General features: G+C 45.7%; 1 protein-coding gene across 1 annotated transcript; it reads left to right on the forward strand.

The window, feature by feature from the left end:
- The first annotated feature begins 1,004 nt into the window (after positions 1 to 1,004).
- LOC137914924 (rhomboid-related protein 1-like) lies at positions 1,005 to 27,157 on the forward strand. Its single transcript, XM_068758411.1, has 8 exons — positions 1,005 to 1,043; positions 7,026 to 7,184; positions 13,710 to 13,934; positions 14,695 to 14,843; positions 14,971 to 15,083; positions 24,593 to 24,693; positions 26,022 to 26,082; positions 26,886 to 27,157. The coding sequence occupies exons 1-8, from the start codon at positions 1,005 to 1,007 to the stop codon at positions 27,155 to 27,157; spliced, it is 1,119 nt and encodes a 372-aa protein (XP_068614512.1).
- Positions 27,158 to 27,816: the final 659 nt, after the last annotated feature.

A 27,816-nucleotide genomic window follows, 5' to 3' on the forward strand; every position in this document is an offset into this window, starting at 1 on the left:
TACGTGGAACAAACTGTTGCACAGAGGGTTCAGAATTTGCATTACCGCCACAGAAGAAGTCGTTTGCGCTCATTTGAGGATCAGTCTGCCAACCTAACAGTTGAATTCAATTTTATGTTTGTGTATGTATGCCAGTTGGTAGGAGTGTGTGTGTGTGTGTGTGTGTGTGTGTGTGATTGTGCAGTGGTGCATACGATGCACTAATCTGCCTGTGCTTATAATTAGCGCAGATACATAAAGGATTGCAGAGAGCCCATGTTTTCCTCTTTTGCTCTTGATATCGTCTGTTTTCCATTCATCTGCTTCTACAGCTGTGAAATTAACGCAATCATTGAACGAATGGAATTTTCCCTATATGCTTGCCTTTACCAGCATTTGTCTTGTTTACAGTGTGTGTTTGTGTCTTGATGGGCGGGGGGGGGGGTGCTAATAGTAAGTGCAAAGCTGCAGTGGAGCCCATCCCCTGCTCCCTCCCTGAGATGCCTTACTCGTAGTGAGGAGAGGAGCTGAAACCCACGGCCACTCCTTCCCCTTGTCCAATTGGAAGAAAAAGCCTAACTCCCTCCCCTGCTTCATTGGTATGCAGGCGGCACAGTGTATGTGTGAAGAGAGAGAGAGAGAGGTAGCACTCAGTGCAAGGGGATAGAGGAGAGTGAGGAGGAGGAGGAGGAGGAGAGTGAATGAGAGGATCTGCCTCGCCTGTGTGCCTGCCCTTCGTCTGCTGAAGCTGGGTTTGCTGCCGCACCACGCTGCACTGTCACTGAGCAGAACCACGGCCCGTTTGCACCCCTCAGCACCTACAGGGAGGAAGACGAGGGGTCGAGCTCACCGGGCTTTCTCCGTCATCAAGGGAGGGTGGGGGGGGGGGGGGCGAACGCAGCAGCTACCACGGAGCCTGACGCCACACAGCCCCCTCCACACTATCCCCTCATCAACACCTATCCTCTCTTGCTGTTTCCTATGCCCTTGTCCTTGGCGGGTCCTCTTACCTCCCTGGCCAGTATATGGATAGAAGCTCCCTGTTTCAGCTCATACAAGAGCAGGTAAGCGAGTGAGCGAGCCAGCAGGCAGGCAGCGGCAGAGGTTTCTATGGTTACGCGCTCCTGGCCACCTTGCCTTCTATCCAGGGATTGAGACGTGGCGGCTGGGACTGAGGGCTGATGTTATAGGATTGATAGCAGCGGGCTGGTTGCATTGGCAAAATCAGAGCGTAAGACTTCATGATGGAGGCAAGCATCATGGAACCATGCGGGCCCAGAGGATGCAAGGTCAGATCATGAGCCACAGCAGCAGGGGGGGGGGGGGTCTTCATGGCATGGTTTGTCAAGGAGGGACAATGAAGGAAGTGTAACTGCAAATGAATATGTGGATGGATATCCTGCACGAATGGATGATTGATGGTACGTTGTCTGTTTGTGCAATAAGGCAAAACGCTGAAGATACTTCATCGGATTTTGCTGCTGCATTGGCGTCTGCGGCAGTCACGCTGCCTGTGCATGGATTTATGCGTCTGTAGATGAATGCATGATTCTTCCTTTCCTTCTGCTTTTTTTTTTCTGTTCACCACACTTCAACAATTTGATCACCTCAGGATCATAAAAGTGGAAATATAGCAATTTTATCGTCTCTAAAAGTTAGAAAAATGAGGCAGTTCCTGAATAGAAGCTGTTATTTGACTTTAAAGTTGTCTTGTTGTGCAGCTCTGCTGTTGAAAACCTATTGTTGGTGGCTATGTGTAGACCATTGAGACACCCTTCTCTTGACATCTGGTTTCTTGGAGTCCTCCAACCGGGCTGCTGTTTTTGCTGTCGACCCAGATCTATGTTTGAGTGAGGTTCTGGTCAACCGTCTGCAAAATCAACAAGCCAAAAATAATCTAGAGGCAGGCTTTGCTCAGAAAACGTGTTTAAATTTGGTTGGGGGTTCCTGAAAACATACTTGCGTGCGTGCGTGCATGTGTGACGAGCACAGTGGCATTTTTTGTGAATGCGAGTGTGAATGATTGTCCAACTTGTGGATGCCCATGTGGGTTGGGCGATACCGGTGTGGTCATACCGGTGAGTCATCCTCTGGATGAGCACTTCTGGCTGGTGATATCTCAACAATATATATTCCTGCATTGGCAAACTTTAATGTGGCACCAGAAGACCCCGACTCATCTTTGTCAGTCCATTTTCAACGTAGCCGGCCAGAGATGGCCGATATTTCCTCGTTGTAAGCGGTTGCTTTATTGATTGTGGCCTTACTCTGCTTTTGCCAGTGTGTTCGTAAGGCATGTTATTGTGAAGACTGCAGCCTTTTTTTTAAGTGTAAGTCTGGACCAAATAACTCGCACCCTCTGGATTCCATGCGGCGGCCTTTGATTTGGAAAAAGTCTCTAATCACACACACACGGCTGAAGTTAAAGCTGCCAACGGCATTTGGCGTGTGATCAGGGGAGCTTGTTTTTAACAAAGCCTGCAGCCTGTCTAAATATTAGGCCTCTTTTAGCCATCCAGCAGAATGTTTTTCAGAGCATGCCACCTTTTTTTTATTTTTTTTTTTTTTTTACAGCTCTGCCCTTCAGATTTATTTGGGCACATTTCGACTCGAGGCTTCCCACACTGACATTGTCCCATTAGCCCCCCCCCCAGCAAATCCACAAGAGCATCTGGAGGTCAAGTGTTTCGTGTGAGGGCATGTTATGTGTAGTCGTCTGCAAATGGATATAATTATTTGGGCACAGTCGCCGTCTGTTCTTCGCAGTCGAGGCTTTTAAACCTGCAATCAAATACCTTTTTTTTAGAAACATTTCATTTTTCAGCAACAACAACAAAAAATCCTACATTCAAACACTCATTCGAGGAACCTGAATGGTTTTGCGGGGGTTCTGGAGTTTTTGACTGGAGGTGCTTGAGTTTACGTGAGCGCTGCAGTGAGGAGGGGATTGCAGCCCTGTCACACCGAACCACATGAACGTGCACGCGCATGAACGAGAAAATAACAGTGACAACATGAATGAGTTTGTTAGTCTTTGTCTGCAGGAGGTTGCAAAGCCGAGCGCAGGCTATTTCTGGCCTATGCAGGCTCACACACATGCACACCACGAGGGTGTGCACACGCACGCATAGCTTCACTAATAGTGTTTCCATTGCAGCAGTGATAAGGCAACTTGATGGCTGGCGGCACTCAGCCACTTAAGAGCGCTATCTCGAGTTGGCGACCATCCGCCATTCGGGTTTTATTTATATCTCTGCAGGATGGATCTGGGGGTCCTCACACATTTATGTCAAGGAGAAGCATGAGGCTCCCAGACATTGTCATTCCTTGATGCTAATATGCAATTAGCCTTCCTTGTGTTTAAATACCAGGAAGTGTAATCAGCTGATTGTTTTCATTAAACACAGAGGTCTCGACATGCATGTATGCTTCAGGTCAACTCGACTCCAGTTAATCCTGATTTGAAGATTGAGTGATTAGTGATTAATCAGTCTATGTTGCGTCAGAAAATGTTTTCTTCATCTGCACAATACTTACAAACTCAAATTTGTAATTTGTTCTCATTAAAGATTAAAAAAAAAAAGGATTTTCATTTTTGAAAATCTTTCTGAATAATGACAAAAAAGATTAAATTGATTGGCAAAAATCCTCAAATAATTTTAGGTTGATTAATTAAATTTCTCAAAGTGTTATCTCTGGTTGATTTACCTTTTTCCCAGCGGAAGAAGCCGGAGGGATAAAACCGTCTTAGCCATAGCTAAACATTTAGGGTGAATTCATGACAGGTGTAGTGCTGTAAATCTCAGCGTAGCGTTAAACCGGGATTCTGCTAAGTCAGCGTGCGATGGGACCGAGTCGGTCCTCTTATAGCTGCTCCTGCTGTGTCTGCGGCTGGGGTTCGTGGGTTGCACTTGAGCCCCAGTGGAACAGAGTGGAAGTCAGCCAATGGACTTTGGTCAGTGGGAGTAGCTGCTTTAAAGGTAAAAGAGGGCCCCGGGAGTAACACCGAGATCATGCTCCTGCAGATAATGTATTTACTCCCTTCACCCATTACATCCATACGTATTCTCATTTCATTTCCACATTCCCTTCCTCCCCAACCCGCTTATGTGCTTTTCCTTTGCTTCTTGAGCGCCAATATGTCGGATTGGGGAAGGTGGGGATACAAGAAAGGAATGACAAATGGGCAACCGGTAACTATGGCAACACATGCAGCTTGTCAAAGTGTCGCCCTCACCGGTTTTGGATCGCTTCAATAACAGATTCCCCCTCAGCTCCTTTTCCCTTTCTCTCGCAAGCCGCCTTTCTTTCTGTCTCTGCCCCCCCCCCTCGTTCCCACACGTCTCACGCCCTCCTTGCCAATACTCATTCACGTCAGTGTACCTCATATCGCTAATTGATAAACCTAATTGGCTACAGAAAAAACCGATCCCCATCTCCTTGTTCTCAGCAGACAGCCCCCCCCCATGTGTAACGTGGTTCCGAAATAAGGCCGGGCCACAAAGGGAATAGTCGCGTCGTGGCCTGGCAGCTCGGCATCAAAGCTTAGTTTTAGCGTGAACGTGTCCATCTGTATGCAGCGATGCTGCGCGTCTGCGCTGCGGCTGTGTGCGTGGTGACGTGCCGACATATGGAGGCTGACAGCAATCAGACGTCCCAGTGCGGCTCTGTGTTCGCCCTGTCAGCCCCAACTGAACCAGGAGCACATTAGATTCTGATCTATCCCCTCTGTGTGGTAACTGAACGCGAACTGCTGGAGTGTGTTCAGTCCTCTTGGAGGAGAGCGAAGAGGAGGACTCGCTGTGGAGGAACACGAACGGAATACCAGAGAGTGGCAAGACGTTTAGGCGCTCTGTTGGTCTGTGTTTGATTTCTGCCTGGCTTCCTCTGCTCTCCTTGCGTCCCCAACGTTTTCTTTAACAATTTTTCACCTCCTGTTTTCCTCCTGTCTGTCCCTCACCTTCATTCTTCACGTCATCCTGGCATGCTGGCTGAATCTGCACCATTTTTGCTGTGTGTTTTAACAACCGTCCATGGAAAACGAGGTTAAGGGGATTATCTAAAAATAGACCAAGCCCCCCCCCCCCCCTTTTTTTTTCCACAAATGTAGTTTTATGTACATTGCAGCCAGCGTTGAAAGACTCAAGGACTGAGATGCACGGCGGTGACAAAGAACAAGACCGGAAATCGCTTGGTGTTGCATGGATTCAAACGATGCACACGAAGAGAAGGAGGTTGAGAGCGGATGCCTTGTCAGGGACAGTGACGTTTGTGTGTATAGAATCGCGGAAATGTTGGTGAAAAGCTCGACAAGCCCCACAAGTTAAAGTTCCCAAACACAACGAATATATCTGTGACAGTCTTGAGTCAAAATAGCAAACAGATGCTGCAGGACAGCGTCCCTCTTTTCTGTCTCAAACGGCTCTGTCAGAAAAGCCTCTGAAAACGAAATGTTCATTGCGTGCACGCGCGCAGCTGCATGCAAGTGCACTCACTACACAAACTACGAAGGATTGACTGGATGGTTTATTTAGCTGTTTTTGGGTTGATAATGGCCCAAACCCACCGAATGAGTCGCGTAGAAACATTAGAAAAGTGAGGTTTTCCATAATATTTCCCCTTTAAGGAAAGAATAGATTAACAGCAAAACAAATTCTTTCTCCGGCATGGTGGCTTAGCTCTTCCTCTCCTCGAGGGATAAGGAACTCTTAAACCTTGCTCTGTCTCTTCATTATAAATACATTTTCGGTTGATTTTCTTCTTTTATTTCAGCCGCTAATTGCTCCGAGCTTTGTTGTCTGCACACACACTGTCTTCTTACTATTACAACCCTATATTCTGCCTTTCTGGCTCACAGTTCAGCTTATGTTTGAAGGGAGAAATAGAACTTAGTGTGGGGGGCGCTTGGTTTAATCTAAATCACACACACAAAAATTACCATGGGAACAGTCTAGTTCCCTCATGTGTCCGATGGAATCCAGTTTGAGCAGACCAGACTAAGTCGGCCTAGGCAGGATTCTTCTCGTGGGCTTGTGACGTGGGCCGCGATGATCCAACACGACTGACTGACTCCACGCTGACGCAACATCTGCAAGCTCACTCTTCCCCGGGGCAGCCAAGAGGCTCTTGGTTTACTGTCTGAAACCTAATGAGGCCGTGTTGGCATTTAGGAAACAGTAAAATATTAAGCAGCAAAGGCTCTTCCCGTGTGGTCTCTTTGCGTTGTTGCATTTTGTCATCGGGCACATTTCACGTAATCAGAGGCACCGAGAAGAGCTCGCACTTAAGAGCAGAAGGCGAAGGAAGGAAGTCATGCAAATAGTAGGTGAAGCTTAAAAAAACAACAACTTCCTCCTTGATACACAGCGTATATTTTACAAGCTGTTTTTACCAGGGTGCTATTTTAAACAACCACGGTCAGCCATCTTTATGACGCTCTCTCAATTATGAGGCGCTACACTGCTGGTGATTTTTAAGAGCCGCCCTGACAACAAACTGTGACCCAGGGCAGACTCCGACATTCAAATCAAGCATCCACTCGGAAACAAAGAGTGAAAAGTCAACCTCATTTAAATGGGAGGAGGGTTTTTTCAGGCTATATTTAGGATGGCCGACTGTGCCTAACAGCAACATACCGCTCTGTCTTCTCTTCTGGCTCCCAATAACAACCACCCCGCTGTTGGCTTTTGCAGACGCGCCTCCTTTAATGAGGTTGAATGAGGCTTTTTCTGGAAGCGGGTTTAAAGGCATCTTAAAAAGGAGTCGTAGTGTTTGATTCTGGCGTCTCTATCTGAGCTTATGCATTCAGCCTGTAGCTTCCATTTGTCTTAATGAGTATCTTTTGTGTCTCCTTGTACGCGTCTTGGCTGTCCATTACCGTTGCGTTCTCTTCCCTCGGGGCGAACTTACGCTTCATCTTTGCAGCGCTGTTAATGAAAATAATCACCTTTTCATGCAGTAACAGAAACGTCTCCAGCGTAATTGTTGTCAGCGTTGCAGAGTCCGTCCCGGTGGCATGACGGCTGGCTGTTGTTCTCTTTGTCCAGCTGGATCCAGACAACACCGGTTTCATTGCAGTGGAGAACTTCACCAGCTTGGTGGAGCACCATGAGCTGCAGCTGGACCCGTCCAAACTGGACATGCTGTTAGCCCTGGTCCAGAGCAATGAGGAAGGCCAGGTGTGCTACCAGGAGCTCATCGAGCTGGTGAGTGGGCAGTGCACACACACACACACACACACACACACACACACACACACACACATATGCTGCACATGGAGTCATGCAAGGCATTTAATGTCCTGCAACAAATCTTCGCCGATATTTGGTGGCTTTCAGAAAGGTTACAGAATCGATTCAGAGCAAACCATTGAGCTTTGCTGTCATAAATCATTTAGCATTTAGGGATTTGACCCCCCCCCCCCCCCCCCCCACCCCACCTCACCATAACAGGTACTAAAAATGCCAACATTACGCTGACAGAGCCACAATGTCCGACTGACGAATTCAAACATCGCCATTAAGAGGAGAATCGATTAAATTAGCAAGAACACTGATGCTGAGACACGACTCGACTCGAAACACTTCTAGCTTTGAGGCCGATTTTATCCTCACAGCTTCTAAGTGAAGCCCTGGATCTTCATTCCCTGCCTCCTCACCCATCCTTAATGTCACTTGCAACCTTATTTTAAAATTCATGCAGAGCAGCTTATGTGAAAGGCTGATATTCTAACTGTGTGGATTGAGCACCTGCCTCGGGCTCCCGGCGCCGTATGGGTGTAAGCACCAAGATGAATTCGGCTCATCCGCTCGCTTCCTCCCTTTTATTTGTCTGTCTTGGGTTTTTATCCCCTTGGGTTTCCTGCGGTTTCAATGAGACCGAGTGTTGAGCGCCTCCTCCTACACTGCAGCCCTCTTTCTGGGGGGGGGGGGGGGTAACACAGGCATCCTCCTCCTCCTCCTTTATTCCTCAAGTTTCGTTCATTTTTTTTTAATCTGGCCCATTTCAGAGCGGTCTCATCTCCGACCTCTCTTTCTTCCAGCCATGTAATGAACACCCCCCCCTCCTTGTTGAACCTGCTTCCTTGAACCCACAGATTTGATTTCCTTGCCTTCATCTTACACCCACTGTGAGCATATGTTGGCTTCGTTGTTAACCATGCCTCATCTAAGACGGCGTCGAGGAGACACTTTTGAAATTGCCCGTCAGCCAAATGCAAATTGCCTTCGATTAGCTGAGTGTGGGTAGTAGAAGGCAGCGATCTGAAGCAATTTGAGAATGCCTTGCCTCACACAAATATCGACTCCCCAGGTCTGGGTTTAAAGATTTGTCTGATATTGTTCTATGCATACATTTTAATAGCACATGCGCAACGCTCACAAGCATTTTAATAATAAGTAATACAGCCACCCACTTCCTCTTTGTCTGGCATGTATCTCTCTTTACGTGATTAATACTGTGTCGCATGCACACAGGTTCACTCATGCACGTGAGAGCTGCCGGTACAGATTTGCCATCTCATTTAGATGATATCGGAGCATTAATGTGGACCTGGCCTCCCGTAGCGCAGCCCATAATGCATCAGCGCTACGTGTCTCTGTTCTCTGGGCTGCGAGCCAGGCCGCTTCGCAGAAAGTGCCGCAAGTAGTTTGACATATTCAAGCAGGTCATTGTCGAAATACATTCAGCCTATTTCTCTCCATTCCACTGTGGCGTTTACAGAGTTCTCCTACATCTGCTTAGTATTCTTTTTTTTTTTTTTTTTTTAATTCAAAATGTTATTCCATGTTTCACAAAAGTTAGGATGGGGGGGGAAACATCAGAATGAGAACGTTGTTCTGGAGCCGTTCGGTCTCTAACCTGTCATCTGCTGCGCATGCTGTCTTCAAGCATCGCAGTGAATGACGACATCATCCCAGAAAACACCAGCATGTGCATCATGCAGACTCGGCACCCTGAAGTGGGCCAAATTGGTACAAACCATACGGAGAGGACGGGGCTGTTTCCTGTGGAGTTCCTGCGGAGCAGCCAATTGGTTAAACCATTGTGTTGTTAAATAACAAAGTGGTGCCAGATCGATCCGGGAGGTCCTCGACCCGAGGCGTTGGATGGGCTGCACAAAACACCTGTATTGATTAGGCTCCCCCTTCCTGGCACCAGTCCCCGAGTCTCTCTCGCCACTTCTCTGCTGGCACCTAACTGGATCATTCGGAAAGGTGGCCATTGGTAGGACTGGAGTGCAAAAGGAGAATCCTCCATTGGATAATTCGTGATAGTGGATCACTTTCACATCTGTGAAGGCACCATTACTGTTGGAAAAGAACACGCAGGCGCTGCCATTCAGACCTTTTTATCAGGGCCCTTCTTCCTTATCCCAACCAGACAATAACAACAGAGGAGTTTCACAGTAAGAGTCATGAGCAACTGAAGTCATAAATCAAATAAGAATAGGACTTCAATTAGCAACAATTAGCCGTGCTTCTTCCCAGAACATCACTGAGAGCTGTTCAGAAGAAAACATGATGCAACACAATAATACACAGGTGTTGTTTTTTTACAAAACATGTTGCAGACATCAAATTCAGAAAAACAAAAATACAATTTGAATATTAAATCTTATTTTATCTTTGCGTGTTTGTGTGTGTGTGTGCTGTGCCGGCGTGCTCAGTCCTCGTCTCTTCAGTGCTTTCAGCCAACAAGCTGTTGCACGTTGTCTCTGTCGTGTCTTTAGCGCGTGTCTACAACATGTTTGTGTTTTGTTGCTCTACATTCGCTCGGTGCAGCTTGAATCCACGGCGCTTCTCTCGACCGCAGTGGGTGTAAATGTTTGAAGCAACAGCTTCTCTGCTCGGCTTGTGTGTGTGTGTGGGGGGGGGGGGGGGGGGGGGGTTCAGTGTGAGAGTCTCTGGCATTGTTCATGTTCAACACATCTTTCATGCAGGGAGATCTCACCCTGAGAGCTCCAGAGGGGTGAATAAGTAACACTCCGCTAAAACCTCTCCTGGGAATCTGTGCACACACACACACACACACACTGTCTCTCTCTCTCTTGGACATGTGCACTTACAAGGACTACTAGTCCACATAGTCCCACTCTACAGGACGATCAGCACACATTTTTAATCTGGGGACACGCGCAGACATTCTTCCTGCACTCTAGGAGGCTGAGAAACACCGACGGTGTCAAAGTGCCCAAGCATCTGTTTGAAACCAGGCCTGACGGCGGATGTGCGTAATTGTACATTCTCTTTGAAGAGACTCTTCCGAAGCTATCGGGTACCAGCTGTGAAAGTGAAGAAGTGTGTCATTGTTTTCCTTCGGGTGGCAATTTGGCTAATGTTCAACAGGGATCCAAAATGGCTGCCATGGTTAATTACATGGGTAGAGGGTGTATTTTTGAGATTTTTGTTTTGGGGGGGGGGTATTTTTGTTCAGGTTGAAGGATTTTAAAAATGCGGTTGCTTTGTGACTTTTTCTTTCGCGCTGACTTAATGGTTCACTTCAATGTTCTGTTCCCTCAGGAAAGAAGCGTTTATCTAAGATGTATATTCCAATGTTCCGGTTGCATCTTCTGTGTCATTGGAAGTTTTTTTTGGGTGGAAAAGGCACTCGCAGAGAGCGGAAACGAGCGTCCCCGTTACGTGCAAAGAGTGGACACACGGCAATTTTAAAGTTTTCAAGTAACGTTCTGTCCCCAGGGACGCAGCGGCTACCAGTCAACATCACTTCCCGCACCAAACTCCCGTCAAGGCTTTCTTGTTTAGACGCTAAAAGCGCTGCACTTTGCTTAAGTGTCCCGATTTTGTTTTTGTTTTTTTTCTTGAATTTTAGCGCTGCAATGATTAAAGCATGAGGGATGTCTGCAAACTGCTGAGAGAGAGTAAAAGGTGTACCCTCAATTCTAAAGCGTTTGTGCGAGAAAGAACCCGAGTATCTGGGTCAGAGTGGAATCAGCAGGGGCCGAGATCTGCAGTGATTTAGATTCTGCTGCAAGACTTCACGAGTGAGTGGGAGCGAGTAAGAGCCTTTGGATTTAGTTTCACAAATTAGATCATAAATGGGTGTCGTGTGCATTGATGGTCCGAAGGCTGTGATTTATTATGCAAGCCCAGAAAATGGCTGCTGTAATGAAATGCTGTAGTAATGATGCAGAATTCATCATGTGTAAAAGATACACTCGGGTTTATTTTGAGTCTGCGGGGCAGTCACCTGAACGGTTTTTAAGCCACGGCTTTGTTATGACTAATTAGCATTGAGCTGTGACGTATTGACCATGTGGTGTGGATAATTAAGCCATCAAGGACAAATGACTGGACCTTAGGCAGCATGGAGGAGGAGGAGGAGCCTTGCTCTTTGAGACGCACGTGCACACTGCTGTCAGTGCGGCCCATCCAGCCATCTCTAAAGGGGATTACTATCTTTATCTTTGTGCTCTTAGCTTCAGCATCAATTATTCCCTCTCGGGCATCACCCCGTCGAGGCGCTTTCACCATTCCACCATCGCCATGTTGCATCTAATGTGATTTTCACCGCGCCTTGCCCCGTTGCTGCCCGCTTTGGCTGCTTGCGTGGGTGTTAATGTCTTGTTTGCCGTCTCCTCCTTGTTGTCACTTCAAAAGGCTGCTGGTGTTCGCTTTAGAGACGGCGGCCTTTGCTTGTCGGGGATGGTGAGGAAGACTTGACGGAGGCGGTATGAATGGGAGAGGATACTGGTTGTGGTCGTGATGTGGCCAAACACGAGTCAAATAAACTCTTTATTTAAGAAGAGACAGCAGAAGCACAAAACACAGCCAAACCCTCCTCTTCGTCTGAACATTATTACTCTTTTTTCATATTGAAATCAATATTGTGAAGATATTTTAAGCCGCATCTCACCTTCACTGTTCATTGGTGGCTTATACAATATGTGATTCAAGCCCACCCGGGCAGGCATCTCATCTTCCCTTCTTAATTTCCCCCTCTTTTCTCGTCTTGTGATTTCACTCCCTGCCTCAAGTATGGCATAATTGCATTTTCCGGGCCTGATTTCCATACTAAACACGCATCGGCCCTCCCTTCTGCGGGAGAGCCAGTAGCCTGAGCTCGACATCACTCTGGTTATCACCATGCAACAGGCCCGTGCACCCTCACTGTACAGCCATGAGTGTTTCCTGAGTGATTCCTTCACTAAAAATGTCCCTTGCTCCATTGACGGTGTGATTGGTTCATTACTTCATTATTTTTATCCTTTATTTGCCGTATTTGTCCCCCAGTACACTTTGCTCATTAGCTTTCGTAGCGATTTGACCCACAGTATCTTTCATCATGTCTTTAGCTCTGTCCAGTATAAGGAGACTTCAAGCAGCGGGAGCTGCCTAATGAATTATGAATGGTGTACTTCAGTGCCATCCTTCCGACAGTCTGCCTCTTGAGGTTTCAGTACGCTTCAAATAAAGCTGCTGTAATATCTGTGGATGCTGTAGGAGAAGCCTACGCTTGTGATCTGCTGTTGTAAATTTATACGGGTAACAACAGTACCTGTTTGTGACGCGTCGCATCACATCAAAATGCTCGTTTTTATTCTCAGTGCAAATGAGCTGCTTTGGTTTTACTACCCCAGAGACGTCAGGCGTCTGGCATTACCGCTGAGCATCAGCCCTTAAATAAATCTTTACTTGCTGCCTGTAAGGAAATGCAGATGCTGACTCTGAAGGATCCATCCCTGCTGTGGGGAACTGGTCCCTCTGTATTTTCAGTGGATACTCTGGCAGAGTAGCGCTCCCCTTTTATCCTGACGTTTCTCCTCCTTGGCTGTCAAAATAGTGGCATTAGGATAGTTTTCATGCTAAGCCTCCGTTAAAGAACTTATCAAGAGCTGGTCCTGCCGGCCTGTAGGCTGTTGCAGAGCTCCTGCTCGCTCAGCAGGCCTGGAGCCTGTGATAACATAAATACAGACACACAACCGAATACACGCACGCACATTTTTTTTTTTTTCAAATGAACCGGCTCTTTTTTTTTTAAAAAGATTTTGCTTTTCGAGGGTAAACTCACTTCACTCACCGCCAAAAACATGCAAGTTGGGTGAATTTGTTAGACTAAATTGTCCGTAGGTGTGTGTGTGTGTGTGTGTGTGTGTGTGTGGGTGCGGCCCTGCGGTGAACTGGTTTGTCCAGAGTGTACCCTGCCACTCACCCCGTAGACTGCTGGGACCCGGTAACGGTTGGAAAATAAATGAATGGGTGAATGTTGGCTCCCCATGTAGGATGATTAGTTATGCTGATGATCTTCCCTCAGACGCTCTCCTCCTTCACTGACTTTTTGACCTACTTGGCGTGAATAAGGTGATGGATTTAATTCCAAAAAGAAGAAAGATGAAGCAGCAGGGGATGATGAGACCTACTGATCCTGGAGGGATCCACCTGCTGACAACAATATCATGAAACCGCTGGTTTCCTGCAGTAAAGGCTTAAAATCAGTAGGGAAGAAAACAAAATGATTGTGAGACTGGATATATGCTGATTTGCTTTCTCTCTCCCTGAAGGATAATTGAGAATCCCGATACCACTTTTGTCTGCTACAGCTTAGCTTTTAAGACCAGAAACAGTGGCTGCGTCCAACGTAACAGAATCCATTTCCCCAACATGTTGAATTATTTCTTTCTAAATAAAATGGAAACGTCTGCCTTTGTCGCCAGCAGGAAATTGCACTGAATTCTCAAAGTCAATCCATTCAAACTTTCTTCCTCTCCTCAGATGAGCAGCAAACGCTCCAGCAGTTTCAGACGCGCCATCGCCAACGGCCGGCGCACGCTGCAGAGGGAGATCCTGCTGGACGAGACGGGCCTGGGTCTGTACAAGCGCTTTGTTCGCTATGTGGCCTACGAGATCCTGCCGTGCGAAACGGACCGACGCTGGTACTTCCACCAGAACCGCCTGTGTCCCCCACCTGTCTTCATTGCCGTCGTCACCATCGTCCAGGTGAGGTTTAAGAGGCGACGTCATGCATTTGTCACATCACTGACTTTAGACTGTCGGCTCAGTTGTTCACCGCAGACCCTCTAAAATGATTTTCTAACTTTGATCATTTGCTTAAACTCTATGAGCTGGTAACCCATTTGGAAGTCGGGGGGCTTAGTGAGTGCATTTAATGCCATTCCTCCAAGCTGAAACGTGCAGCAGCCTCCATGCAGGGATTTTCTTTTTCAAAGACTGATTTTAAAACCAGGTCAGCAAGCACCTCCAGCCAATGACCTATTCTGTCCATTTGGGGCAAAAAAGCCACCAATAACCCCCCCCCCCCAAAAAAAACACAGAGACCACAGTTAAATAATCGCAGATTGAAATGTGGAAATAAACTACAGCTTCTTAACAAGCCTTCAACCTTTTAATCTGAAATCATCATAATTCCCAGCAAAGAAAGCCAAGTGCTCTCGTAAAGCCTCCAAATGGAGCTGAATGGTCTGTAATGACAATGAGGATGTGATAATAATGGTTCACATTCATTTTAATTCACAGAGACGATGAGTCATTATTTTATGAAAGGAAATTAATGGATTTGAACCAGATGTGTGCCTTTTCCCTCCGGGCGGTAATTAGCTCCACGAGGCTAATAAGCATCGGCTAAGGAATAAAAGAAAGACGTTCATAAACCACAATGTTTTTGTTTTGTGGCACAGTTTCCCACCTTTTGTGCCGGCAGTTTGCTCGGAGCATAAAGGATTTTGTGTCTGCGTTGCAGATTATCGTGTTCATGTGCTACGGCATCATGCTCAACAAGTGGGTGCTGCAGACGTATCAGCCGGACTTCATGAAGAGCCCTCTGGTCTACCATCCTGGCCACCGGGCACAAGTGTGGCGTTTCTTCAGCTACATGTTCATGCACGTTGGGTACGAGCTTCCATTGGCCGTCGCTCTTCATACCTGGCTGCTGTTGCTGAACCCCCCCCCCCCCCCCGGAGGGCGGGGACAAACGCTGTCCTTTAAATTGTCCTTTCCTTCTGTGCCCTCTCCTCAGTTTGGAGCAGCTCGGGTTCAACGCTCTACTGCAGCTGATGATCGGCGTTCCTTTGGAGATGGTCCACGGCATCTTACGGATAAGTCTCCTCTACATGGCAGGAGTCCTTGCTGGTGAGCGTCTTTTATTTATATGCAAGCCAACTTTGTCCATTATGACCATATTATTTAGCATATTTTATTTACTTATGTCTCAATTTACATTTTGAGGTGAAATGTTGAACATTTTGGTTCTGGCATGAAACATGCAGTGACTTAGAAGTTTTTCTTAGGACATGTCTGGTGTTGCATTTCAACAAAGAATTCAATGCCCCTCCAGTGAGACTGAATTATTTTGGATCCACACCTCGAGCTGACCAATTTCATGATTTTAATAAGTCCAGCCCGCCTGGTTGGACATTTTGAAGGAAAAATACGAGTGACTTGCCGTACCCAGAGATCTGCGGTGCTCGAATCCTCGTTGGTGAGAAACTCTCTCTCCTCTGAGCCAGTTTGCAGATTGGAATTTTAAAATCCACTCTGATTGGTGGATGTTGTTGTTGTTGTTGCAGGTTTTTTTTCCTCGAAAAGCATATTTTCAAACGTATCGGTACAGCTGCGTAAAACCTCGTCTCCCTTTCATCTTCACGGGGAACAACTACAGTCTTGGATCTTTTAGAACTCCCCCCAACCGTTACTAAAAGTCAATTATTATTTTTTTCTCTTCTCTTCACACGCAGTAACAAAATGGAGTTGCAACTGCTCGAGGTGCCTCTGCAGCAGCCTTGCCTTCAGTACCCGCCTGCACACACACTCTTGACACTCGTGCATTATTGCAACTTTGCTTTGTTTTAGCAATGATGACAGAGAGGGATCAAAGTCAATGATCATGGGACAGTCAGAGAAAAAGTGGGAGAGTAATGCGGGGAAATCCGCATGAGATGCTGTTTGTAGATCTGAGCTGCAGCCCGAATCCACCTGTAGAACGCGGCGTGGAGAGACGGTACTGTCTGTGCCCCCCCAGAGCCAGGAGATGAACTGCGTTCATTAGCATTTCCATGCTTGAGTTACTTGGCCTTATACTTGCTGAACCGGTACAATGATACAAGCTGAAGCTCTGCGTAGCGATCTGGAATTAGATTTCCGTTTCACTCGATTTTAAATCAAACACAAATGTTTGTGTCAACGCTCGGTTGATTTCAAGTTCAAGGAAGAGGAGAAAAAGGCATCGCCTGAATTGCTGCCGAGCTTTGATGAAGCGCTGAGCTGGTGTTTGCATTGAGCACAGCAGGAGATTTTCAGAAGAGACGCCATATGCAGTCAGGCACAGCGGCGTTGATGCCATGCAAATTCCACACAGAGCAGCTCACTAAGCGTTTGACTGAGAAAATAGTGCTCACCACTACAACACCATTATCTCAAAGGGACTGCAATATACGTGTGTGTGTGTGTGTGTGTGTGTGTGTGCAGACGTCACTATTCCTTCTGCCAGTTTTCCCTACGTCTTGTAAACGTTTTGCTTGAGGATGTTAGAAATTGCTTGTCGACTACTCGGTTGTGAGTTCAGTAATGTTCACCGCTGCTGTCACCTTTTGCACACGTTTTATTTCCGTGCTGCAGCCGAGTGTTTGGGTTACAGCTCTGCTCAGTGTTTGTATTTACGGAAGAACATGCTGCAGGTACCGTGCCTCAAACGCTGCACAATCCCGACGCTGCAGGGCTTCCCTTCAAAAGCCAAACAGGGGATTTTTTAAATCTGGGAATTTATAAACTCCGCCGAGGCAGGCATTATGAAATCGACGCCGTTGGTTTGTTTGTCTGTCTGTTAGCAAGATAACTCAAAACATCACAGATGGATTTTGATGAAATGTTTGTTGGGAATCGTACGAGGAACGGTTGTTCAAATTTTGTTGATGATCCGGAAGAGGTTCTGGATCACTTTGACATTTTTGTTAACATTGCAGTCAATATATATAGATTGAAAGAATCAATTTTCCACATGGAGACATGGTGTTACACAATTGATTAATCTTGAACATGGTGTGATTTGTCTTATTACGCTGGTCCTGCAGTGTAACACACTCAGACAATGATGTGACGGTGCACGTTCTGTTCTTAGACGTGTGCAGACAAAAGGAACCTGTCCTTGCCCTTTTAGCATCAGCCATCCTTCATGCAGCAACTGTGGCTGGAGACGTCCTCTGGTTTTCAAATCTGAAATTTGAGACCGTGTTGATGAGTGGAATATAAAATGTAGAGTTGTGTCCAACACTTGAGTCCATTCCATTATTTCCACTCATGTCTTTGAAATGTGGGTAGATGTGGTGGAAATGTACCCCTCAGACCTTCTCGTAGCAAAAGGAGACATTTTGACATCTTATTTCCTTCAACAAAAAAAAGTCTCAAATCGAATATCTTGAAACAAAAACGGCAAACCTTCTTTGCTCGCGCTGTCCACTGGTGTCCTCGGCAAAGAGGAGGAGCCGCAGCCTGTCGGTGAAACTGTAATAGAAATGTGATAAACGACTGCATGTCAGTATAACCTCCTTGTTGATGATCCAGTTGATGTTCTCATTACTTAAAAGCACCATGCCAAGTCGCATGTAATGTTTAATCTGTCAGCAGTTGATTGATGCTGTTGTGGTCTGAGCAGGACGGCGGCGGCGGCGGCGGCGACTCTGCTCCCTGCACCTAATTTATCCTGACGATCCGTTCTGTATTCACTCACACTAATAAAAGCCCATTCCACCTCTTCATGACTTTGGGTCCTCGGGCCTGTGTCGAACTACCGTCTCCACCTCATGTTCGGTAGCTGATTGATGCGTTTTAAAAGTGGACTGCAACATGTTTGAACTGACTGCATTCCTTTCTATACAGCCAGTATATAGACCGTTTGCAGCATAGAGTGATTTTGGTCCATCGTCATTTTTGCTTTTGTTTAATCGCGGTCGAAGCACAAAAGCTGCAATTTGTTTTTGTTTTTTCAGAGAAAAAGTTGAAAAGTTTTGAAATACACCATTTGAGACGAATAAGTGATTAAAATCAATAAATTAAACTGAGGAAAAGAAAAAGGATAAAAAGGAGCTTTAGTTCTGGTTCTCCAAATTGGATACAGAATGACTTTTTTCATTGTTTCACAGTTTTCTGTTACACTCAGACAGCTGATTGAAAATCCATCGTGTGCCGACAGTGAACATTATGATCTTGTAGAAACGATACCTCCAGCTTTCAGCTGTTATTTATGGACTTTCTCATTGCACGAGTTCCAGCTCCTGACTGGAAACTCGGTATAAGCCCGTAAACATGTGGTGGGTTAAAAGAGTTTAGATTTTTAAGTGCATTACGAAACTTTCTGATGCTTTAGAGTAGACGGTGCTTTATATTACGGTCCAATTTAGCTTTTTGAGGATTTCAAAGCAGCAGAAATTCTTTCATTTAAAAAAAAAAAATATTGATTCACAGCAGCGCTCCAGAAACCAAACAGATGGTTGTGGGATTTTCTTTTTTTGAACCGACACTGATGTACCTTCAGACTGCAACAGCAATTAAACTCAGTTAATGAGGGAGAGATGGAGATAAAATGACAATATGGACCAGAACAAGAGAGAGAAAGCATCAGAAGAGTCTTTGGGCTCTGAGTCCTGTCGAGTGCCGATGTGGAGATATTTTAACTACACTTTGAATGGCTGAAGGTGAATTTGGGACAGACAGACAGCAAAGCGGAGACATTCTTTTTATCACCGACGGCTCCGGGGTTGTCCTTGTGGCGCTACTTCCACCTGAATACCAATTATTTCTTTCTCGATCTCCCCTAGAAAGCCCATTGTTGTGGCGTGATGTGGAGTGTGTGGCTGCGATAATGCAACAACTCCGTGTACAAAGTCTGATTTCTGTCTCTTTTTAACCAAGTTCAGCTTTGAACCGCGACGTCTGAGCGAACCACGATGGTGCTCGTGCAGCACTGGGCAGACTGGTCGCGTGTTTCTGATATTCTCCCCCTGGTGCTGAGCTGAACCGAGGAGGCAGGGTGACCTTGGTGTGTTGCAGCAGCTGCCATCATGATTATATGGTAATTCCCAGCCCTCCCTCCCCTCCGTCCGACTCCACGGTGAACTCTTCCTAGGTGGCACGAAGCTCACTTCCTCTACAACCACCCCCTGCAGCTTTGCTGATAACGACACAGAGCGTGACGAAGGTGTGTTTATGGATGTTGGCTTCTTCTGTGCAGAGCCAATAGGAACGCTGTGGGAGTCCGAGGGGAAGCTCTCCCTCTGCTCGGTTTCTATCCCGTTTGCATCGGTGATTAGTTCAAGGTCCTCTGAAGAGCAAGTGCATCACCTTCACGGCATCCATCACTGTGGCTTTATAACCTTGAGCACAGGAAGTGATTTCATGCTTTTTTTTTTTTTTATTGAGGGTTTTCCATCCATCCAAGGACGGCCTGTTTATTTGTTAGCAGCAGTGAATGATTGCTCTATCATGACAGGAATACGTTTTTTGTTTTAGACCTCTTCTTTTGTCATAAACAACATCGAGCATGCTCGGCTGTACGGTCATACATCTCTATGTTTTGTCTATTTGCCTCTGCCTCTGCCACACACACACACACACAATATCGCCCTGATCGGATATAATTAAACATTTAACTTTCTCCTCTCAGCAGTTTTGAGGATGTGACTTGTGGAGGGTATTGATTTTTTTTCTTCCTGATGCCCCTGCAGGAAAATAAATATCAGATTTTCCCGTGTGGCAAATTTGGACAAGGAATAAGCAGAATCAATAACGACTGAAACCCAAGAATAAAGCGTAGTTACAGTTGCGTTTGCATTGTGTCATTTCCTCTAAGCCAGAATTTGACACTGAGGCTTTTCTGTAATCTCTTCTGTAGACCAGAAGATGTCCTGATTCCTTTTCTGACTCCGGAGGTGTGTTTCCTTATTGAACTTGTTTGTCTCAGGATCTCCTTTAACTGCGGTGCAGGTGAGCTGTGATTAGACGCTTTGGGGATGCTGACGGGTTGGATGCTCCTCGCAGCTTGACGCTGCAGATAAGTAAAACTGTTCACACGCCGTCTTTCCCTTCTCATCATCTGAAGGGATTCTGCCCACCAGGACATGAGGAGATGGGACTAATCTCTTATGTTTGGTTCAAGTTATTGTGCTCCAATTTAAAGAAAGCGGCCATGACAGAGGTGATACTTCTGTTATCTCTTTCTGTCTGGATGACACAGACTTTCCCATCTCACTCCCAGGTGGGAACTATCTTTAAGTGCTGTGCTGGGGGAGCTATATTAGAGTTGGAACGAGGCTTTGAAAAGGACGCCTCTCTGTTAAACGACATTTGAAGCTGTGAGCGTTTGAACTAACTGTGAAGTCGAAACAAAGACAGCTGGTCTGCTCATTGACAAAAAAAAAAAAAGTAGGACACGTTGCCTTCAAAAAAAACTGCATATCTGCACCCCATTGTGTTCCATTGGGCAAATATGAAATGCTTGTTCAAATAGTCTGCTGCTGCAGAATGAATTTACAATTGATAAACTGATGGAATCATTTTATTTGATAAACAATGAAACATTTGTTTTCCTTGGTAAAGAGACTTAAAGAGTTGTCTGATGGTCTGACAAAATTTAGCTCATCATATAATCTTCCATACATGTAGTATAAATATTACAGATACATGCATTGGTATCTGTGAATATTGCATCTATAAAAGAATGAGTCCTTATTAAAAACAATTGTGTGTTAATTAATAGTGCAGGGTTTAATATTTAATTACTGTTGAATACGTGTATATCTTGGGTATGGGGGGGGTTTTCTGGGCCGGGGGGGGGGTACTGCTGTATATGTTACAGAAATGACAGCCTGAGTTATTCTCTTGTGATTTGGCAACCATGACGGACAGAGGAGGAGCTTGTAATTCTCTTTGCATGATTGCACTCTTAGCGTCGCTCTCTTTCTCTGTTCCTCATGCTCTGGCTCTCTTCCATCAATCTCTCGCTCTTCTTATGTGCGCTCAGTAAATAAATCTGATCAGGCATTTCCCCAGTTTATTAGCCAACGGAGGCAGCCTTGTTACTGCAGGACTGCTGACCCTAGCATATCTCTGTGCAGGGCCACAAGATTGAATGCATACAGGATAGATGTGTCAGAGAAAGGCACGTAGAAATAAAGCAACCTCAGCCTAAAAGGCAACAACACTACGATATCACTGGGGGGGGGGGTCCCCTTGCTGGCGTTTTCTTGTCACGCTTCTGATAAAACTGGTAGCTTGGAGCCCAAAAGCACGCCAGATGAGTAAGCAGATGCAGAATTGAAGTTCGGCTTTAATTCGAAATAGAGATCAGGATTCTTTCAGGTAATCCGTTCAAACAGGCAAAGGGATCCGAGGAAGAGCAGGAAAGTAAGATGAACTGAGGGCTGGATCCTGATTGGGAGAGGGGGTGTAGGTGACTGAGGAATCACGGGTGAGCTTCTCTGAGTCCATGGAGGTTGAGAAAAATACTAAATACTTTTTATTGATTTTGTCCCTCAGTGGGCAATTTGGTTTACAGCAGTTACACTTTCTAACTGCTCTGCTGCTGGTCGCCGCGTGAGCATGCGCCCAGGCAATGTGGGTGAAGTGTCTTGCCTAAGGACACAATGACAGTGTACACATGCGCCTGAGCTGGGAATCGAACCACCAACCTCTCGATCATATAGGACGACCCTCTCAACCACTGTGCCACCATCGCCCCAGAAGGAAAACACTGAGGAAAACACTCAAATTCAAAGAAAACTCGTAAATAGGTTCCCAATTAAATGTTTGTAGACAAGGGCTTCCCTCTTTGCTCATACTGGACGAGCAAACTGAATAAATGAATAAAAGCACGATGCCGAGTTGTCTGATTCCAATACTGAATAGATCAATAAACCAGAGTGGCACTGAATTTACGATTCTGTGCTGTGTACATCAATGTGCACGGTATCCTCTTAATAGGGAGACGCATACTCCTGCTTGGGATAGCTGCAGGTTGTTAATATTTTCCTCAGCGGTTTATCGTTTATCTAAAGTAAAAGCAGACACCGAAAGGCATCAGGTATACATGTGTCTGTGCAGAGCCACATTTTCCAGGGATTAGAGAGTTGTTGTGTTTTAAACATTTACTCGCTCTGTCGCAGGCTCCACTGGAATGACTTCATAGAGTTGCAGCCTCAGGGCACTGTCAAACTCTGGCCTTGGATCAGCCTGACATTCCTTCCTCGTATTTTATCGTATCCCGGAGCGAGTGGAGAAACACGAAGTTGACCCACAGCTTGAGGGGCAACTTTGACTAACAGATTTATGTAGAAAGTATAGTTTGAGTGAGGCTCATTTCTGTTGGGGATTATATTGCAATATAGCCCCCCCCCCCCAAAAGCAGGCCAGCCCATGCTTCCTCACACTGCAGACCAACTTTACGTCTGAGCTGGAGGTCTCTGCTTGTCTCCTCTTCCTCATCTGCAGGCGCCAGACGAGGAAGAGGAGACAAGGATATTAAACATGTTCATATTAATGCTGGGCCAGTTTACTTAAGAGTAATTAATAAGGGTTAGTTTGAGAGATGAGCCCACGGAGTCTGCAGTTCCCCTAAAATATAGATTTGTAACTTGTTGTTTTGAAACTTGCAATTTTATGATTTTATTCATTCGCATCTCTTTATTTGCTCATGGTCAACCGTTTCCAGTAGAAAAGCCCACTCCAAAAGGAAGCCAAACTGACAGAACCAGAGTTAACGACTACCTGATGAAGACAGTGGAGTATTTAGTGGGTAAAGACCTAGATATTTCCCACAGGAACAGTGAAACAGGACTTAAATGCACCAAGAGGCAAAAGGATGGACGGACAAGGGCAACCCGGTAATAAGAAGATTATAATTCACATCACTTTGCTACAGCATGAAATAAACTAAGGACATGTTATCACTTCATTGTCCTGCATCCACAGGAGAAGGCAGTATTACTAAAGCTCCTCTGCACTGAAGTTAAACGAATAAAAGTTGTGACTCTTTGAAAACGACGTAAAGAGAAACTCGGACGTTGATGCCGCTGAAGTCGCACCAATTCCTTTTCCCCCTTCGCTTTGAAGAGATCAGAGACCACATACTGTCTGCTAGTGTGTAATTGCAATTTGGCGGAACTGCTAAAAATGTAGCATTGTGAATCTCCTCAAATCTGTAGCTGACACGCCCCATGAATCCACATTAAAGCGCCTATAGGTGTCGGACCGGGCAGAAATGAATGGCTCAGGAATACGGGGTGATTACCATCTGTCCTTCCATCATCATCGTCACCATCACTGCCACTGCGCGCTGACGAGGCTTTCTGTGAGACAATGCTTGCTCCGTGCGCTCCCCCGAGGTGCACACGCACGCACACAAACACACACTCTCACAATATGAATGCCACATCATGCATTATAGATCTGAGATCCCAACTCTGATTGTGCTTCATCAGCCCGCGCCGCTTCCTTTATCGGCTCTCTTCCGTAATTAACAGCGTCTGTGACGCCGTCCTTCCCACTGCCACTGCCGATTCTCCCGCCCAGAATTCTGTCCCACTTCATCGCGTCAGTCAAGCGCCGCCGTTAATGCGACGGCAGGTGAAACTGTACGACGTAACTCTCAATGCTTTGATGTCTTTCTGAGGAGCTGCCGCTCTGCATTTGTCTGCCGCATTTGTGCTAACGTCATGATCGCTGAGATACGGTCCTGCACGACAATGAGAGCGAGGCCGTCCAAAAAATGTTAATCTGTTACATTCAGTGTGTGAAAGGTCAAAGAGGAAAAGTCCTACTTGAGAGAAGCTGACGTCACCATTCACACCTGCTTAAATCTACGAAGGAGGAAAATGTTTTTCAGTGGAAATTATTACATGTTTCAAAGACGTTTGAGTGCTCAGGTTGGCATGAGTGGAAGAAGTCTGCGTCATGTTTTAGGGTTTTGTTTTCCAGACAGATTGCCGTTTAAAGGCCTTTTCGCCCACTTTACCTCATTAGATCCTTTCTCCAGACTGTGTGGGTTTGCCCTCGATTGGCTGTTTCCTCAAACTCCCGCTGAGCTTCGTCACGCAGGTCAGGCCAGGACGGCGTTTGTAGTTATTATTGTTCGTCTACGCTCTGTGGAGGTCGAGCCAGAGTAGATGGACACAATCCATCAACAAATAACTGCTTAAAGATCAATAGCTGTTCATATATAACAGTACTGAGAGTGATTGCAGGTGGATGTAATTCATCGTCCTTTTACTGTCACTTTTTGCTGCACGGCCACCATTTGATCTTCTGACTTCTGCATCTTTTTATGCCCAGGATTATCATTTTCTCATGAATGTAACAGAACGCCTCGTCAGAGGTCTTACTTTGGTTGGAGAGGATTGTTATTTAAATTAGAATCATGCAGTTTTGTGGATTAGCTTTTTCTGTGCGCTACCGCCGGTCACATGGAGGTGTGCGACCTGTGGTGCAGACGCTCATAAAAATGTCAACTGATGCAATGCAATTTCTGTGAGGGCAGAATTTACTTGTACTGTTTTAAAATTGCCCCCCCAAGGAAGGTGACTGGTTGAGTCAGGTGACTAATGCCCTTGCATGATGAGTAATCTCTCTCTCTCTCTCGCTCTCTCCCTCTGCAGGTTCGCTGACGGTGTCCATCACCGACATGCGTGCTCCAGTGGTGGGGGGCTCCGGCGGTGTCTATGCTCTGTGCTCGGCACATCTGGCCAACGTCGTCATGGTAACTGCCGTCATTATCTCCTGCATTGTTAGGTCTGAAAGCAGTTTTCAATGGGGCCAAAATGCCAGGGCTGTCTGCATGGCGTGAGGTGAAGACGCCACACGCTGCAGTCAACACCCAGTGCTACTGTTTATTTATTTATTTTTATGTGCTCAGATTTTTTTTTTCCTGACAGACATTAGTTGGAGTTTTTCTCTAACTGTAGGATAGCATGAAGATGATAAATCTGTTTTACTGCAGCGCAGTGATTGTTGAATTACTAATAAATTTTCCATTGTCCTGTTTGGAAAATATTTTTCTGAATGTTTTTGATGAGTAGCCCAATGACATTTATTTACTGCTGAATTAGACATAACCTGCTCTCTCAGTCGCTTAAATTAAATAATGTACGAGATTATTTTATGCTATTATTAGACAGCATTTACAGTATTTCAGCGCACTAAAGAAAACAAGCACAAGCTTGATGCATTTTTTTAGGTTCCTGTCAGAAGGTTTACGTGTGAGATGCCTTCCACGCTATGCTCGGCTCTCGAGGCAGTGTTACATCTGACGAATCACTTTAACTAATGTTGCTGTTCACTGTGGGCAGTGGAGATGCCAGCAGGGATGGAAATCAAAAGCGTGCTGACGGGCCCAAAGCAAACACTGTGGAACTGTAGCATCTATCAGACAGTTCATTTGTATTTTATTGGGAAATCCTTCTTAGTTCTGCTCTGATTAGTTCTTTTCTATAGTTTGTTTTTGAAGGAGCTCTTGAACCCTTGACTTAACTCAGAAGATTCCCCACCCCTCCATCATCGAGCTCCGTCATCCGCTTTGTTTGACACAAATCTTCAGGTGTAGTGGAAGTTCCAGCGGAATCTATCGAGACAAACTGTCAGAATTGAATCTCGAGTTTGTTATTTTTTTTATTTTATTTTTTAACAGATCTGGATATTTCTAAAGGGAAAAAAGAGCTCTTGCTTTTTCGAGCGATTATGCTTCTATCTTCTGGGAAGCAAGCTTTTTCTTTGAGACGTCCGCGCATCGCACATGTCACATTCCTTCAGCTTCCATTTCAGCTCAGGAGAAAGCAGTGGTCCCGGGTCAGACTCGCATACCCACAGCCTGGAAATTAAGGGGGGGCAATTGGTACAGTTTTTCAGCCTGGAGAGTAAATGTGCTATTAAGTCAGGATAGCGGACAATAAAACGGGCTATTCATTGGCCCATTCTCCCCCTCTGTGATTGAGGTGTTTCTCTCTCGACTGCTAATAAGCTCTTGTTTTAAAATCATGCATGCTGTTCTGATTGTTTCTGCTGATGAGATGTCCCGGCTCTGTGTTGCAGAACTGGGCTGGGATGCGCTGTCCATACAAGCTGCTCCGTATGATCCTGGCTCTGGTTTGCAGTAAGTTGTCCAGATTCACGCTCTGGGTTGTTTTTTTTTCTTCTTCTATTGTTGCTATTAACGTTGGGTTTTATGGTCGGACCACACACCTGTTCTGAGTGTGTGTGTGTGTGGGGGGGGGTAGAATATCATAAAGCTGCTTCAGTTTGCCACTGGCTGAGATGTTTCATTATTGGACATATTGCTTTGTTTTCAAAGCTTTTGTGTTGTACTATTTGTCCTTTTTCTCCCTATGAGTGCCGATTACACTGCGACTTTCATTAGTGGGCAATATGTTCCCTCCATCTGTCCTGTGCCAGCCGCCCCTGGACTGAGAGCGTAGCCAGTCTGCTTGGATGTGATATTCCTCCGCCGAATTTTAACAACAAACGCACCAATTCAGAATAAAACCTGTCACGTTCTGTGAGATAAGAGCAAAACATTTGTGCTGTAGTGTTTATTTAACTTTTGAAGAGCAGCAACAAGCAATGGCAATTAACATTCGGAAGCATTTACAAAAAAACATGCATTGAATTAAATCTTGCTGTGATCTATTTTTGCCATTACAACAGTGCCCTGTCATTTTCACACATTATCCATTATCGCAAAGGCTGGAAAATGAACCTGAACCTCTGCAGCGCTGATCATGTCTGTTTATTATTTTAGACTTTAAGTATCAAAAAGCTCAGCATGTTTGGGAGTCTTTCTTGCATTTGGAGAAAAGCATGAAATAATTTCATAAATTTTCTTATCAAACTCTTGCCAGAAAGCAAATCCATCAAAAAGTCAAAAGTTTTTTTCTCTCTCTGCTCTGCCTGTCTCAGTGAGTTCAGAGGTGGGCCGTGCAGTCTGGCTCCGTTACTCCCCACCGTTGCCCTCCTCTGGACCCCAACCCAGCTTCATGGCTCACCTGTCGGGGGCCGTGGTTGGCATCAGCATGGGGCTGCTGATCCTGCGCAGCTACGAGGAGAGTCTGCAGAAACAGTGCTCCTGGTGGGTCATTGTCTTCTCCTTCATCACTTTCCTCCTCTTTGCCATCTTCTGGAACATCTTTGCCTATGAGCTACTGGGAGTGCAGATACCACCTCCTCCCTGATGAAGCCCCCCCCCCCCCCCCCCCCCCTCCCTCTCAGACACACAGGGCCTCCTCCACATATAAAATGACTCCAACCCTAATCCAAACAAAGGTTGCTCTTTGACCTTAGTTTACTTTTCCAAGTTAGACCTGGCAGAAATGAAACAAAAGCATTAAAAACATAAACAACATTTTTTTTTACAGATACTTTGCAAATCAAAGAAATATGTCTCTTTTATTAAAGAGGGATTACAGTAGCAACAAGTACAGGTGAATGTTCCTCAGATCCATTTTGAGGAACATTAGATCCACTCACTACGCCACCGTGCCGCCCTATATATTATAAATATATATGTTGTATTCTCATCCACATTACCAGCACGAACTTTTACGTGAGCATTTTGTTATTATGCTCTTTCTTTTGAAAAGCTGTTTCTTAATTTTGTGCATCTCTCATACATAAAAAGACCTCAAGAAAGAAGAATCCCATTTACTGTTGCCTGCCTCTGGTAAATGGAATCAAAGGGAATGACATAGTAGCGTGCTCAGAGAAATTGTCATTCATAAAGTGAAGATCAGGATCAGATTCAGGAGAAGCCCTTAAACTAAGGGATTCTGTGTTTTGCTTAAAGGCAGTTGAGCGGAGTAAACATCCAAGTCCTCCGGCTGGGCCTCATATC

This window comes from Brachionichthys hirsutus, unplaced genomic scaffold (genome assembly GCF_040956055.1).
Source record: "Brachionichthys hirsutus isolate HB-005 unplaced genomic scaffold, CSIRO-AGI_Bhir_v1 contig_866, whole genome shotgun sequence".
NCBI classification, from domain to species: Eukaryota; Metazoa; Chordata; class Actinopteri; order Lophiiformes; family Brachionichthyidae; genus Brachionichthys; species Brachionichthys hirsutus.

What these genes read in the sequence shown, in the direction of transcription:
- LOC137914924 (XM_068758411.1), top strand. Translation starts at nt 1,005, where the DNA reads ATGGATAGAAGCTCCCTGTTTCAGCTCATACAAGAGCAG. An exon ending in CATGGCAGGAGTCCTTGCTG is followed by an intron (nt 15,084 to 24,592) that starts GTGAGCGTCTTT and finishes CTCCCTCTGCAG; the next exon opens with GTTCGCTGACGGTGTCCATC. An exon ending in GATCCTGGCTCTGGTTTGCA is followed by an intron (nt 26,083 to 26,885) that starts GTAAGTTGTCCA and finishes TGCCTGTCTCAG; the next exon opens with TGAGTTCAGAGGTGGGCCGT.